At 40.9% G+C, this 14,071-nt stretch overlaps 1 protein-coding gene across 1 annotated transcript; it reads right to left on the bottom strand.

The window, feature by feature from the left end:
* Positions 1-1,422: 1,422 nt before the first annotated feature.
* Positions 1,423-13,660, bottom strand: nlrc3 (NLR family, CARD domain containing 3). Its single transcript, XM_063893468.1, has 19 exons — positions 13,441-13,660; positions 11,467-11,635; positions 9,383-9,646; positions 7,068-8,814; positions 6,902-6,988; positions 6,706-6,789; positions 6,438-6,521; positions 6,278-6,361; positions 6,089-6,172; positions 5,746-5,829; positions 5,487-5,570; positions 4,727-4,810; positions 4,171-4,254; positions 3,316-3,399; positions 3,041-3,124; positions 2,808-2,891; positions 2,136-2,219; positions 1,931-2,014; positions 1,423-1,856 (listed from the first exon to the last, which is right to left on the bottom strand). The coding sequence occupies exons 2-19, from the start codon at positions 11,588-11,590 to the stop codon at positions 1,766-1,768; spliced, it is 3,405 nt and encodes a 1,134-aa protein (XP_063749538.1). The 5' UTR covers positions 11,591-11,635; positions 13,441-13,660; the 3' UTR covers positions 1,423-1,765.
* Between the last annotated feature and the right edge of the window lie 411 nt (positions 13,661-14,071).

Raw genomic sequence — 14,071 nt, forward strand, 5'->3', positions numbered from 1 at the left:
TTGGATGGAGGACGGCCTGAGCACAACCTATATTGGTCACTGATACATCCATATTATTTTTGATTACGTTATTTCATCCTGCTATCTATTTTCAGTGTGTCTATTTCACTTCATTTACACATGAGTTTGGAGAAATGAGGCCAGGATGTTCACACTGAATTTCAATTCAAATTCATTGTTGAATTATATGTGCAAGGAACGAGACACAACAGCATCCAGAGGAAGGACACACATTTCCCCATCACCTCGTTAAATTCATATGTGCCCCGGGACAGAAATAATATTTCATAGAAATGATTTCTCTCTTTCTCCAGAACCATCGACACTAACAATTTCCAGGACCTCCTGGTGGAACAAACAAACAGAAGGGTACTGTACTGTGTGTAATGCCAGTGACAAAACTTTTGGGTTAAAATGTACTCAAGTATTGTCAACAGGTTTGGTGAATGCAAATGGCATCGTTCACTATAGTCACCCGGGTATAAATAGCAACTGCCTATTTATTGATTGATTTGGTTCTAATATGGTGCAACTGTCCCAAAACGTAATCCACCATCGGATCAATAAAGAATTTTGATTAGATCTAAAAAAAAAAAAAGTCTTTGAAAAGTGCTCCATGCATTAAGTCTTGTATTATTAGAAGTGTTAATATTATAATGATTAACAGTCAATTATTGCACATGCCTGTTCAAGGAATTCTCCTCCCCTGCGGGATGCCATCCCAATAGGGCTTGTTGCCATAGATACCATTCAAAGCTTTTACTGCTGCCTTGTTAATCATATTACATAAACGTGCAGATGTTGCCCTCCACTTTTCTTTCTTGTTTCTGTGCATACGCACGTATATCCAACATTAGTAACATAAATAGACGCACAAACATTTCTCAGAGGGTCTTCGGACCGATTGCTACCTCTCGTGTTGATAAAGAACGAGTGCTTTTATTATAGTTAGAATTACCATTCAGCACTGTCCTTTATTTCTATTTGTTGTTGGTGCATATAAGCGTGAATAGCATCACAAAGGCTTTTGTGAATCTGAATACACTTTGTTAACGTCTTTATCGACTTTCTATTCTGCATCAATCTCTTCGATGCCACCCAACTTTATAAACGAATGTTTGTATTGACACAAAAATAAATAGTAAGATCCGTTTTGAGTCGCTTCTATTACGAAAAAGATATTCAAAACTCTTGTTGATGTTTTTGCACAAGTCATGCGAGTACTTCTGTCATGCCATGAGTCCAGCACTCTTAAATATGTGTGTGAATCTCATGATGTTGGTCCAGCATGCTGACAGGATCGTGAATTATTCTGAGACACCTTTGTAAAACTGTTACCTCCGCGACCCTGACGGAAAAGCGGGAGAAGATGGATGGATGGATGGATGGATGTAAAACTGAAATTGGAATTAAACTGCTGGATGAATAACAGTGTCCATTTTATGCTTTAACAAATCTTCTTGTGCAAATAGAGCAAACGTACAGAATGACTTAACAAAAGAGAAGTAATGATGGATGCTGAGTGTATTTAAAATTGAAATGTGGTGCCACCGTTTTTCCATTCCTTATGGCAACAACAATAATGTCATAATAAATATGTGAACATCTATCTTAAAACACAGTGAAACATTTACAGAGTGATATTTAGTACCCACAAATAGCTTTGACTTAATTACATACACCTTCATGTGATAAAACTGCACACTTGTCTCTCTATTTTACACATGCAACGTTCCACAGTAGACAACGCGCTCTGTTTCTTCAATCAGATGTCAACCACACAGCCCGGTGCGTTGGCTCGAATAGCATCAGATATGACCTTTGCTCCTGATTCCCCAATGCCATTGCCCTGCAAACTGTAGAACACATGACATGTTTTAGTACAAGCAACATAACAGCATGTACTAATCCTTGAGACTGATCTACTCACTTGATGTACGTCAATTGGTGGTTTCCTTTCAAGGCTGTTGCAATGAATATGGCTCCATCCATACCCAGAGAGTTCTCCTGCAGACTGATAATTAATACAAGGTTTATATTTTCCTTTTATCCAATGTCCATTTCTTTTTGAATAATTGCAAATGCTGGATTTGAAAGGAAAAAAGCAAAAACAATAATTATGAGTCAGAACGTACTTCAAAGACTTGAGGCTTCTGTTGCTTTTCAGTGAGTTTGCCAGAGCCTTTGCTCCCTCCATCCCCACGGTGTTCCCTCGCAGACTGAAATAGTGCACCAGTAAGTACAAAGCACCACTTCTTTTGGAACATTTGGCAGTGTGTTGTACCACTGGTGGCATCAACAAAGAAATACTAATAGAAGAGGTGGTACAGATGGAAGATGAAAGGCATCAATGAAACCACTGACTGCTAGGCAAGCTTAAAATTGGCTTTGGGAGATTGGAAGCTTCACAATGAGATGAATTGTGCTTGTGGTCTGCCATCCTTCAGATCACAATAAGTCTATTCCTCATAAACTATTTTCTTTTGTTGCCCTTTTTGAAACCAGATAGTGTTTCATACTACTTTTTCTGCTTATATTCTAAACCATATTTTGCTAAGTAAATACCTTTTGTGTCAATACTTACCGACTGTCTGAGACCTATTACATTTCTATAAGGATGCGTTTTTATAAAGACTGAAGGAAACCCAGTCTCGCTGAGAAGCAAACACTTGTGGAGCTGAAACAGAAACACTATAGAGGAGCAAGATTGAACAACAGCTGGTTTCAATTTGCTGGCTTATTACACGTGTTGACTGCATAACAACCAACAAAGACAAACTTTCACACAAGAGAAAACTTTGACTCACTCCAGTGTTTGCAGAGCTTGGTTCGTCATTAGAGCCTCCGCCAGTGCAATGGCACCACTTGTGCTTGCTGAGACTCCCTGGAGACTACGGAGACAGCATCCAGTGCAAACGTGAACACATGGGAATAATACAGAAAACTGCTTTCTATACACATTTAAGACTGACTTCTGTCCTTTACTTCAGGTTAAAGACCGAGATATTGATCAATTATGGAACCTAACAGCAATACTAACCACAATGTACGCAGGGACATGTTGGTTTTCAGGGCTTCGGCGAGAAAAATGACGCCTTCATTCCCTATAGCGTTCTCCTGTAGACTACAGCAAAGACACACACAGGGAACATTGTAAATAACACTACCCAGGACTGAAATGACAAGTGAATGCTCAGTAGCTCATAAGACCACGGTCAGTCGTCATTAACCTGTCACTAATAATTTGCTCACAGTGAGGCGAGTTAAATTCATGGGATAATGAGGCTGAAAACGGCTCTGAACCATTGACCTTACTCCAAGAGCTGAATTGTGGCATTAGTGAGGAGAGCGTGGGCCAGAGTTTTGGTGGCAGAAGACTTAATGAAATTCCACTGGAGACTGTAAAAAGAGAAACAGAGGCACAGAAAGTCAACTATGAGGCAAATGTAACGAACATTTGCAATATAAATATAGTATTCTGTGATTCAGATTGAATGTTTTTCTTAAATCCCACATTGTTTTTACCACTTGGGGGCAGCACATCAAGTGGTAAACATCCAAACATGTCATTACCTTAATCATTTAATTATGCAAAGCTGTAAGTAAAGAGAGGCTAATTGACCAAAAGGGTTCATTTTGACTTCATCTTTGTGTTTTACAGAGAAAAAAAGGTTGGTGTTTATTTTTTCATGCTCTGTTTTACTGAAAAAAATGCTGCTGAGTAAGGTCGTTTGCTGTCCGCTTCTTGGAGCCGATGAAGAGGCATACTGTTGGGTTAAAAAGCTTCTTTACTAGAAAAATCTAATGCCAGAATTGGCTAAACACAATGCAGATAATCTTAGATCACTCAGAGTGACCCTTTCACTTATAATGTAGCTTTAAAAAGGTACTTACATTGAAGTTAATAGCTACCCACTAATGTTATTTATTCTGCATTTTTCTGTCAAATATTTCTGATACAAAATCTCCTTCCTGTATACGTTTAACAGGAGCGTCATTTATTTGCATTGAGAAGTTTTGAAAACTTTAAATCAAGATTTTTCTTCTACTCTAACATTTTCAAATCGAGCGTAGCCGATCCTTTAACTACATCGCAGTTTGACGTGTGTGTGTGTGTGTGGGTGTGTTTCTATGTGCGTTCTTACATGTGTGTTAAAAGGCATGACTTACTGCAGAGAGGTGAGTCCTCGGTTCACTTTGATTGCGCCGGCTATAGCTTGAACCCCTTCATCATGCAGGAGGTTGGCTGTGAGACTGACACACACACACACACACACACACACACACACACACACACACACACACACACACACACACACACACACACACACACACACACACACACACACACACACACACACACACACACACACACACACACACACACACACACACACACACACACACACACACACACACACACACACACAGTATTATTATGGAGTTCAAAACACACCACTGTATTCGCAACCATCTGCAGATAAAATATAGCTGCTGTGAAGTTTGAAAAGGTTGATTTAAATAGGGAAGAGGCAATTATAGAAATTACAACTGTCCAATGAAGTTCATTTTTTGAAATTCAATAATAACAATAATAATAATTTGAGTTTTTCATCAAACAATAGCCCTAAAGAGATTTACCACAGGCTGGGGGTGAGTGTGTGGGCACTTGACATTCTGTGAACAGTCAGCCACAGTGCACAATACTAATAATGAGGTGACTCACTCGAGGTCCTGTAGCGAGTTGTTCTCATGGAGGGCATGGGCCATGTTCTTCGCCCCCTCGACCCCAATGGAGTTCTCCCTCAAACTATCAGATACAGAAATACATCACACTTGTTAAGACACTTTTATCCAAAGCAACTTGCACACATTGAATACTGTGAGCAATCCCCACAGGAGCAATTTGGAGAGAAGTGTCTTGCCCAGCGACACAGTGACAAGCTGACAGTGGGACCTTGCTCTCCCCTGATCAGAAAATCATCCAAAATCCATATAGTAGAAAAAAAGGATGAGAAACCTGTATTGATAGAGTCAAAATGTATGTATTTATTTTTAAAAAACTCATATAAAGTCAAATACAATTACAAAACACACAAAAAGTTGTGCTCATTAGAAACACTTCTGTTCTATTTTAGCATATCTTCTACAAAATGGGCAAATCATAACAGAGGTGTTGAATATAAAATGTGTTTTGTGATTCAAATGGTAATCTAATTAAAAAACCTGTGGTTAAGAGGGTGTGAGCTAACCGACCTCTGGCTGCCGACAGTCTGTGTGAAACTCAAGACCAAGAAGTACGTGCCATGGTTTGTTAGGGCACATGCCTTAGTAACAAGGTGTTTACTTGTGGTGTTTTTGCTGTGGTTGTGACAGTGCTGCTTTCTGTCTTTAAAATAATGTGTTCTTATTTTGCCTCTGGAATCCGTTGGTTTAAATAGCTGGTGGACTTTTGATAAACTTATCAGATTTGTCTCAATACTCACTTCAAGGACACCAGACCGCGGTTCAGCCTGAGTGCTTTGGTTAACGCCGTCATCCCCTTGTTACTGATGGAGTTACTCTGAAGTCTATCAAAATAATCATTTAAAAGAAACAGTAGTTGGTAAGTACCAGCGAGACAAACTGAGTGATTGTTGCACCGTATTTAAGCCGTAGTGGAGCAACCAACAATGGTAAAATGAATTTGCAGTCGACTGTTGAATGGAAGGTGATTGATAATTATACAATGCACAAGGTACTGACTGCAACAACAGCAGCGTGTGGTTCACTGTCAGAGCCTCGGCCAGAGCAACTGTTCCTTTGTCCCCGAGCTGGTTACTACAAAGACTGCAGAACAAAGAAAAAGTAAAATCATTAATGATGTCGATCAGTATGTGACCCCCTGATGGATCTGGAATAAAAAGCCTTTCATGCGAACATATTTGGCAGCATGTTATTAGTGAGCTTAACTACTGAAAACCTGAACATAAATAAAGAAGAATGTGTTTTGTTTTAAGTGCATTTAAATAGGCACTGCATAAAATGAATTGTCTTTGCAGAATTACACTTGACATATCAATATAAGTACAGCACTTTTAATAATTACATCAGTTTTGTGAGGGTGCGGTTGGTCTTCAGCGCCTCTGCAATCCTTTTGGCTCCTCCAGCTCCAACCATGTTCTTCCGTAAGCTAAATAATGACATGCATGAAAGAAAAAAGTACTTATATCTCCGCAAGATTAATACAAAGTCACATGTAATATAAAACAGGACTCAAATTATCTAAGTAACTCACTTCAGAGACACCAGTTTGCGGTTGCAGTGCAGCACTTCTGCGAGAGCCTGAGCACCTTCCTCTTCAATCGCATTATTCTGGAAGCTGAGGAGTGGTGGAAATTGAGGAATTACATCAACTGCCAACTGCTAGGATCATTTATACGGAAACTCATGCTCACTTGATTGATACCAGGACTTGGTTCATTTTTAGAGCCTCAGACAGGAACTTTGCACCTTTAGAGCCGATGTTGTTGTTCCGGAGACTGAAACATAAAAAAAGCTGGTTAGATGATGGACAGTATATGATTGTAAAACATGAAGACTTCCTTAGAAATGCAGCAGAAATGTGTTACTATTTTTTGATTTGTTTAAGGTGGTGGTTGTGACAACCAGGTTGTCACTTAATTTAGTTCTGTTATAGGTCAAAGACAAACAAACACATCTCACTTGAGAGACGTCAGCGTCCTGTTCACCAAGAGGGCTCGACTCAGAGCTTTGGCACCTTTGTTGCTGATAGCATTCTCTGCCAAACTGAAGGAATGAATAAAAGAAGGTAAAATATGACCAAATATTGATCACTGGTTGTCAGTAACTTAACAAGGACACTCAATTGTTATTTAAAAGTGAATAAGAGTAAGCGCACCTTATTTTCTGAATATGGCAGTCTTTAGCACTTAACAGGCTTCCCAGCAGCTCCATGACATCATCTTTAAAGTGATTGTTCTCTAACCTATGGAGTAGATAAGTTAAAAGTGTTACCTTTTACCTGAGTTTTAGTTTACTGGGAGATGGTGCTTTGGGGATCTGACCTGAGAAAGCTACAGTACAGCAGCTGTGGGAGCAAACATTTGACCGTAGCGTAGTTCAGGGAGCCGGTCAGGTTGGTCTGTTCACTGCACTCTGCAGACACGTGCAGCAGGTAGCCCAGCACAACACAGTGAGCACGTGTTAACTTCCCAGCCAGGCTGCCGAGCTGTAAATCTTCCTCTACGCTCCGCAGCAGCTCTGTGTGCTGCAGCTCCTGTAAACAATAAGCCAGGTTGACTGACCGCAGGGACACCACTGCACCCCCACTGACCAAGAGGCCTTGTAAAAACCCCGCTGCCCACGCCTTCTGGTTCCCATCATCCTTCCCGAGAGCGAGAAGCCCAGCGAGAGGCTTTATTGCCATCGGACACAGCAGGCCTGTCAGGAAGCGCACAAACACATCCAGGTGACCGTCTTCAGCTTGCTGCGAGTGCTGGAAGGCACTTTTGAAGTGGTTCTGGAAACCGATTTTGGGCCAAGACATGGTACTCTCTGAGAATAAGTCAAAGAGTGCCCGCTTGGAGGAGATGTGGTAGAAAGTAGCTGCAAGAAACTCTTGCAGAGTCAAATGAGTGAAGCTGTACGTCGTGGACACGGCTGACTCCTCCCGAACAAGAACTCCAGCCCCCAGACTGCACTGAGTCAACAGCAGGTCTATCCCGTAGGCCCTGAGGTCCTGCTCGCTGAAGGTGTACTTGTGTTTGATTAGCCCGTAAAACGCCAGACGCCCAAGGTTTCCCAGCAGTTTACGATTGCTCCCGTGAAGCTGTTCCATTTTCACAGGCTCCCTGCCTCTTGGTTCACCTAATTCTGCCTTCATGGAACAAAAGTGAGCGTAGAGCTCGGTACACGTCCTGGGGAGGCTTTCTTGCGTTTCACTCTGCATGATGTACATCAGAGTGTCCGCTACTATCCACGAAATGCACGGTATGTAGCACATCACCATTAAGATCTTATTGGACTCCAAGTGCGCCCATATTTTACTGGCAAAATCCCTCTCTGAGAAGTGGTGGTTTAGGAAGAGCTGGATGTCCTTTGAGCTGAATCCTGGGATTTCAGTCACCCTGTCAACCAATCCTCCAGGGATTAGCGAGGCCACCCCGGGCCTGGAGGTCACCCACACCGCTACGTCAGGGAGCAGATTCCCCCGGATGATGTTAGTAACCAGGTCGTCGATGGACACCTCTTTCTTTGGGTCGCTGCACGGTGCTGCATCGGAGAAATTTAGTGTGCAGCGAAATTCGTCCAAGCCGTCGAGTATGAGCAGTGTGCGGCAGGAGCTGCTCAGGACCAGACTGGGGTCAGTCAGATGAGGAAAAGCCATTTTCACCAGCCTCTCAGCAGAGACTTTCTCCAGGGAGTTCAGCTCGCAAAAAGTGAAAGGCAAGACAAAGCTCACATCGGTGCAGATGGCTCCTTGACTCCACTGTCTGATGAAGTGTCGGATCCACGTTGTCTTGCCGATACCAGCCACCCCGACTGTGAGGGAGACCCGGGGAGGTAAACTAACACGGGTCAAGGGCTCCAAGAGTTTGGTAAGCCCCAGCTGTCTGAGATGATTTCTCTTCCTTCCTCGAGTCGCCCCAACCTGCATTAAGTCGTGTTCTTTTTGCTGGATGTCGGAAAGTCCATCGACCAGGAGTAATGTCCTGGAGGAGATGTTCAGTTTGGGGCAGCTGATTGAATCCCGCTCTCTGTGCTGCTCGTATCGCCGTAAGAGGGCCTCTTTGTGCTCCTTCAAAATGGAGTCTGTGAAAAATTGGTTCAGGTTATTTGTATTTCGATTATCAACTTGTAAGAACAGGAAATGGATTGTGTTAATAGAGCGTTTTTATTCCAAGAGCAGAGCAACGTGCTTTCCAATGAGTTACATTGACACACACAAAACTGAACTGCTCAACAGGAGCATTTTTGGGGCCTAGCGTATGGTAAATTGTAAATGGACTTGTACTTATATAGCGCTTTATCCAGTCTTTTCGACCCCCTCAAAGCGCTTTACATACCACATGTCATTCACCCTATTGACACCCATTCATACACCATGCCATCGGGAGCAAATCAGGGTTAGGTATCTTGCCCAAGGATACATCGACATGTTGACTGCTCGAGCTGGGATCGAACTCACCTTCTGGTTGAAAGAGGACCGCACACACGACCTCGCAGCCACATTCGCCCATTACCGTATTGGTAATGAATCTTTTACATGCCGTTAAGCGGATGCAGAATCAGACCAGTATCTTGGCCAATAATGGACAATCTTCCCCCTTTAAAAGAACAACCAATAACAAATACCAAAATGCTTTTTCAAGCACATTACCGTGGTTGATGATGAGCTGGGCCACCTGAGAGTCTGAGCTCTTAACGAAGGCCCGGAGAGCGTCAGACCCTTGAGAGTCCTTGCCAGAAACGATTGTTGTGAACATGTTGACCTGTTCCTGCAGCCGGCCCGCCTCCTTGATCTTTGTCTCTTCAGCTGAACTCAACATATCCATGGTTCTCATGTGTGTTATCATCTCCTCCAAGAAGGAGGTGGTGATGAAGCGTTGCAGCTGGTCTTGGTGCTTTTGGATCCAGCCAATATCTAGATCGAAACAGAGTTCAAATAGAAAGACTGAGATCGTGGTGTGCTAGGTAAAGTAGAACAACACTTTTTGCACAGTGCTTTTAACAGAAGCACATTTTCCTCTCTTCATTTTGTCTTATTGTGAGATTTCATTCATTACTGAAAACTATGATGGACTTAATGTGCAAATTCCGGTAATTTCTGTTTCTACATGCATCATCTCACTTCTTAGATGAACACCTCAAAATCTATCGGATTGATTCGAATAAGTATGTGAATGATCAAGAGTGATCATCAACATAAGTCAGAAGTCACTCAAAGAAACCAAGAGAGGAGGATATTGTGTGTACAAATCCCTTGACTTTCCCTCTGACCTTTCCTTTCATGCAACCAGCAAGATGAAATGTTCACATCCAGGATGAATCATATGACCCGTGACTTTTCCTCTAACATCACATTAAAGTCTACGAAGTATCTCTAGGTGATCATCATATTTTGTGTATTAGCTTATTCTCAAATATTCTGGCATTTGATCAAATAAATGCCACTCATTTTTACTTTGTCTGAGGTGCCAATTACTACATTCCAAAACCACCCAGATGGCATTTCAACATATAAAACTAGAAGAGTGTTCAAAACCTCATGTAATTATAAATAGAATCCCTCGTTTGGCCATCTATCAGCTTTATTTATCAGTCTAATAAAATAAAAACGGAACACTTCAATTTTACAGATTTACGAATTTTGCGAAGGAACGCTCACTTCATATAACCTTTTGTTATTCAGAAGAGCAAGACTCTCTATCCTCTCTAAATTAATGAGCACTTGGCATGCAAAACTGCAAACATCCAGGTCAGGGTTAGGGTTACAACTAGCATTGTCTGGTTCTTCAGAGCACCTCACAGTTACTTCTGCAGCCCCACAGGAAACTCGAAAGTGGATGTGGTGATCAGCACGTCATAGTGTTTGATTCAAAGTAACTTAATAAAAAGAGCATATTTAAATATATACAGTACTTTTTCCTTTAATGGTTGTGATGGATAATTCAGTAGAAAAAATAGTAAACTGTTGGACATAGTTTTACTGAAAAATGGTTGAAAACGCCGACGTGAAATTGATCAACGAGGCCTCAATGAAACTAAAGTTGACATCACAACCCGTCTGAGGTGTTCATTTGACCACATCTGAATCACACCCTTACTGTTCCTGTCTTTTGCCGTTTGCAACCTTTTTATTCTCTCCTCAACTTTCACCAATTCTGTTTAAATTACCACCATTAGTTTCGCCAAACAACAACCCAAGTCAGTCCTCCAGCTGCTGCCGACAGAGGTAAAGTCCTCATCTTTAATAAGAAATCTTATTGTAAAAGCTGATGAAACCCTTACTTGGTTGTAATAACATTTGGAAGAATTTAATTAAAAAGTTCAATTATGAAAGCTTAGTTGTTCTTTCTTCAGCTTTTATTAAACACATCCCCAGATGCTCTACTGATAAGGCTCTAATAATGGATAATAACCTTTGAATTAGTCGCATTCATCAGGAATGATTTTGAAATTCAGTTTAATCAAATTGGAGTTCATATTTTTGGCTGTATTGTAAATTAAAGAGTGGTATTCATCGGGTTAAACGTATACCTTGTATCTTCTTTAACTACGTATATGTATATGTGTATACACAAAGGCAAACCTACTTGTCAATAAACCTCTTTCTGATTCTGATCAAACATTGCAATCTTCACCATTATGAAACTTTCCGTCCATCCTCCAGAGTTGAGTTTTAAACACAGTAATGAACCAAAAAAGGGTCACGTAGAGACAGGATGAATCTGAAACTCGTACCCTCTGTTTCTCCTTTTGAAGAGACGGAGCAGGGCGCAGACTGAAGGTCCACGTAGCAGTCGTCCTGCCACGTGATGCGTTTGCTTCGGTCCAGGATAGAATCGTAGTGGGCCCTCCTCTCCATGAGGAATCTGGATATGTTCTGCCCACCAGATGCTCCTGGTTTAGTCTACAAAATAAAAAACAGCATTACTTCGACAGTTATGATACAAAGAGAGAAGAAATAAACTACAGCTGCAGTAATAAGTGAATTTTGATAATCAAGTTGTGGTTTTTTCATGCAAATATTGTAGAAAATGTTGTTTTAAACTTTTAAAATATGGAGATTTTCTTGCTTTTTTTCAGTTGTTTTATCACTGAATATCTTAGGGTTAAAGGCTGAACAAACTAGACATGAAAGACTTTACCTAGGACTTTGGGAACAGACATTTTGCATAATTTCTTAACTTTCATGGACTAATGTATTATTAATATTGACAATAAGTCTTAATTTCAGCCCTAAAATAAACAGGGTCTTTATATCCTCATAACGCTTTCACCTCAGTCTAATTAATTCCCCCAACTGTGAATTTATAATGCGAACTAGATCATGAAATACTGATTCAGAATGTCTTTTGAGAAGCCGCAAAAATGAGATGTATGGACTCATTATTCTAAAGCACTGATAATGTTAACATTTATTTCAGAGGGACAGATTTAATCAACAGATGGCCATTCATCTTTCTGAGCATCAATCATTAATTTACAAGAGGCGACAGATGGTTGCTTCCTGAGCGACCATCCCTTTGGAAGTCTCTTTTCTAATGTGCTAAATGTAATGCATAAGAAACTCAGGCAAAACAAAACCTGAGAAATCTGTCTGGAAAAAAAACAGGTTTTCAAATGACGCATCCTTGAATATTGGCATTTATAGAATAACATTTATTCATGATCCAAGGTGTATAAAGGGGCCCTATTATGCTCGTTTTCAGGTTCATATTTGTATTTAGTGCCTCTACTGTGCCTTTAATGTTCAAAAAGCTCTTTATTGATCTCCTACTGTCTGTGCTTGGTCAACCGCTTAGCGATGACCCGCCCCTTAGCCTATCACGTACAATGTGTCAGAGTGATAGCCAAAAAAGTGTTACATAGTGATGTCACTATGTTACGGAAGTTAACAAAAGGAGTCCAATGGAGGCATTTAAAGACAAAAACCTATAACACACACTACAGGAAAGGGAAAACCCCAAAAATCATTACAGGTCCCCTTTACACATTATACTTCTTTACTGTCGGGTTTGACTTGCTGTAAGGGTTAGGGCTTTTAAAACTCAAACACACAATCCTACTTTATTCAGTACTTTGTTCATTTCTTTTCTAAACGGTTTAATTTTCATGGTTGCAACACATTGTTTTACATCTATTTATAAAATGTTCCACTAATTCTACGTGTGATTTCATGTCACAAACTGCATTGCATTACATTAATGAAAAGTATGTTTGAGGTTTCATTGAGCTAAGAAATGTCAAAGGCCTTCCCTTCCTGTGTGGTTTGTTGCTGATCACGTATCTTTTCATAAAGGAAGCCGATAAAAAAGCTCAAATGTAATTGAGGCAGCTTGCATGCATCCGTTGCTAAGTTCACAGACTGTCTCAAAGGCACAAACAACTCCATGACATACGGTTACTGTAGAAAATGTGTTAAGAGCAATGGGGAGCTCAAACATTTACAAGAAACAACACATTCTGGGGAAACAATCTGATTAGCAACAGAAAAAAACACTAACGCATGATGACACGCAACACACTGTAAAAAAAGGAAGCCACTTTGTTGATAAAAAAATGCATGAGGTTTAAATGGTAATGTATTTTTCCACCTATTCTGTGTCCTGGATGCTCAAGGCCGTGGTTGAAAGTAAACATAATATAAAAGCTGCAGTCGAAAGGGACTCTCATAAAGGTCATTGTGCACCACACAAAGCTAAGATAACTCACCTATGGCTTGTTGAAGCGGTCTGTAGGCGTCAAAGGATGTGCAGAGCTGCCCATGTGGATCCTTTGTGCAAGATTGCCATTATTCTCCTGGAAGCAGCTGAAGGAGAAAGTGTGAGTTGGAGGAATCTCAAAAGGAGTGAAACTTGGCTGAGGACAAGCAGGCAAATGAAACGAGTCCCAGCAGCTGAAACCCTCACAAGTCAGTGCAGCTGCTCAAGAAACCGTGTCATGCTGCAGATCCTTCCTGTCTGTCTAAACTGACTTCCTGTGGGGTGGTTTGCAGGTTGAACAGTGAAAATGAAACAAATCTTTTGCCCTTGTTCTGGTGCATGCAGGGCCTTAAGGGCAGGCGATGTTGAACCACAAATAAGACCTGAGATGAGACACTACACGACTGCTGAGGTTATGCCTGTAAGAGCGGAACACACTTAAATGCAGAGTGGTGATAAATAGAAAAGGTGGTTACAAAATTGTAGAGAAAAAATATAAGCTCTCCATGTTTATGTTAGCAGGAAGTCTCAAAACATACTATACATAATGTGTAGGTACCGCACAGCACAAAGGGAGGGAATGTACATGCTCTTGTACAAAATCAAAAAAATCATTATATACTCCTCGCCCCGAGAGCAGT

This window comes from Eleginops maclovinus, chromosome 10 (genome assembly GCF_036324505.1).
Source record: "Eleginops maclovinus isolate JMC-PN-2008 ecotype Puerto Natales chromosome 10, JC_Emac_rtc_rv5, whole genome shotgun sequence".
Classification (NCBI taxonomy): domain Eukaryota; kingdom Metazoa; phylum Chordata; class Actinopteri; order Perciformes; family Eleginopidae; genus Eleginops; species Eleginops maclovinus.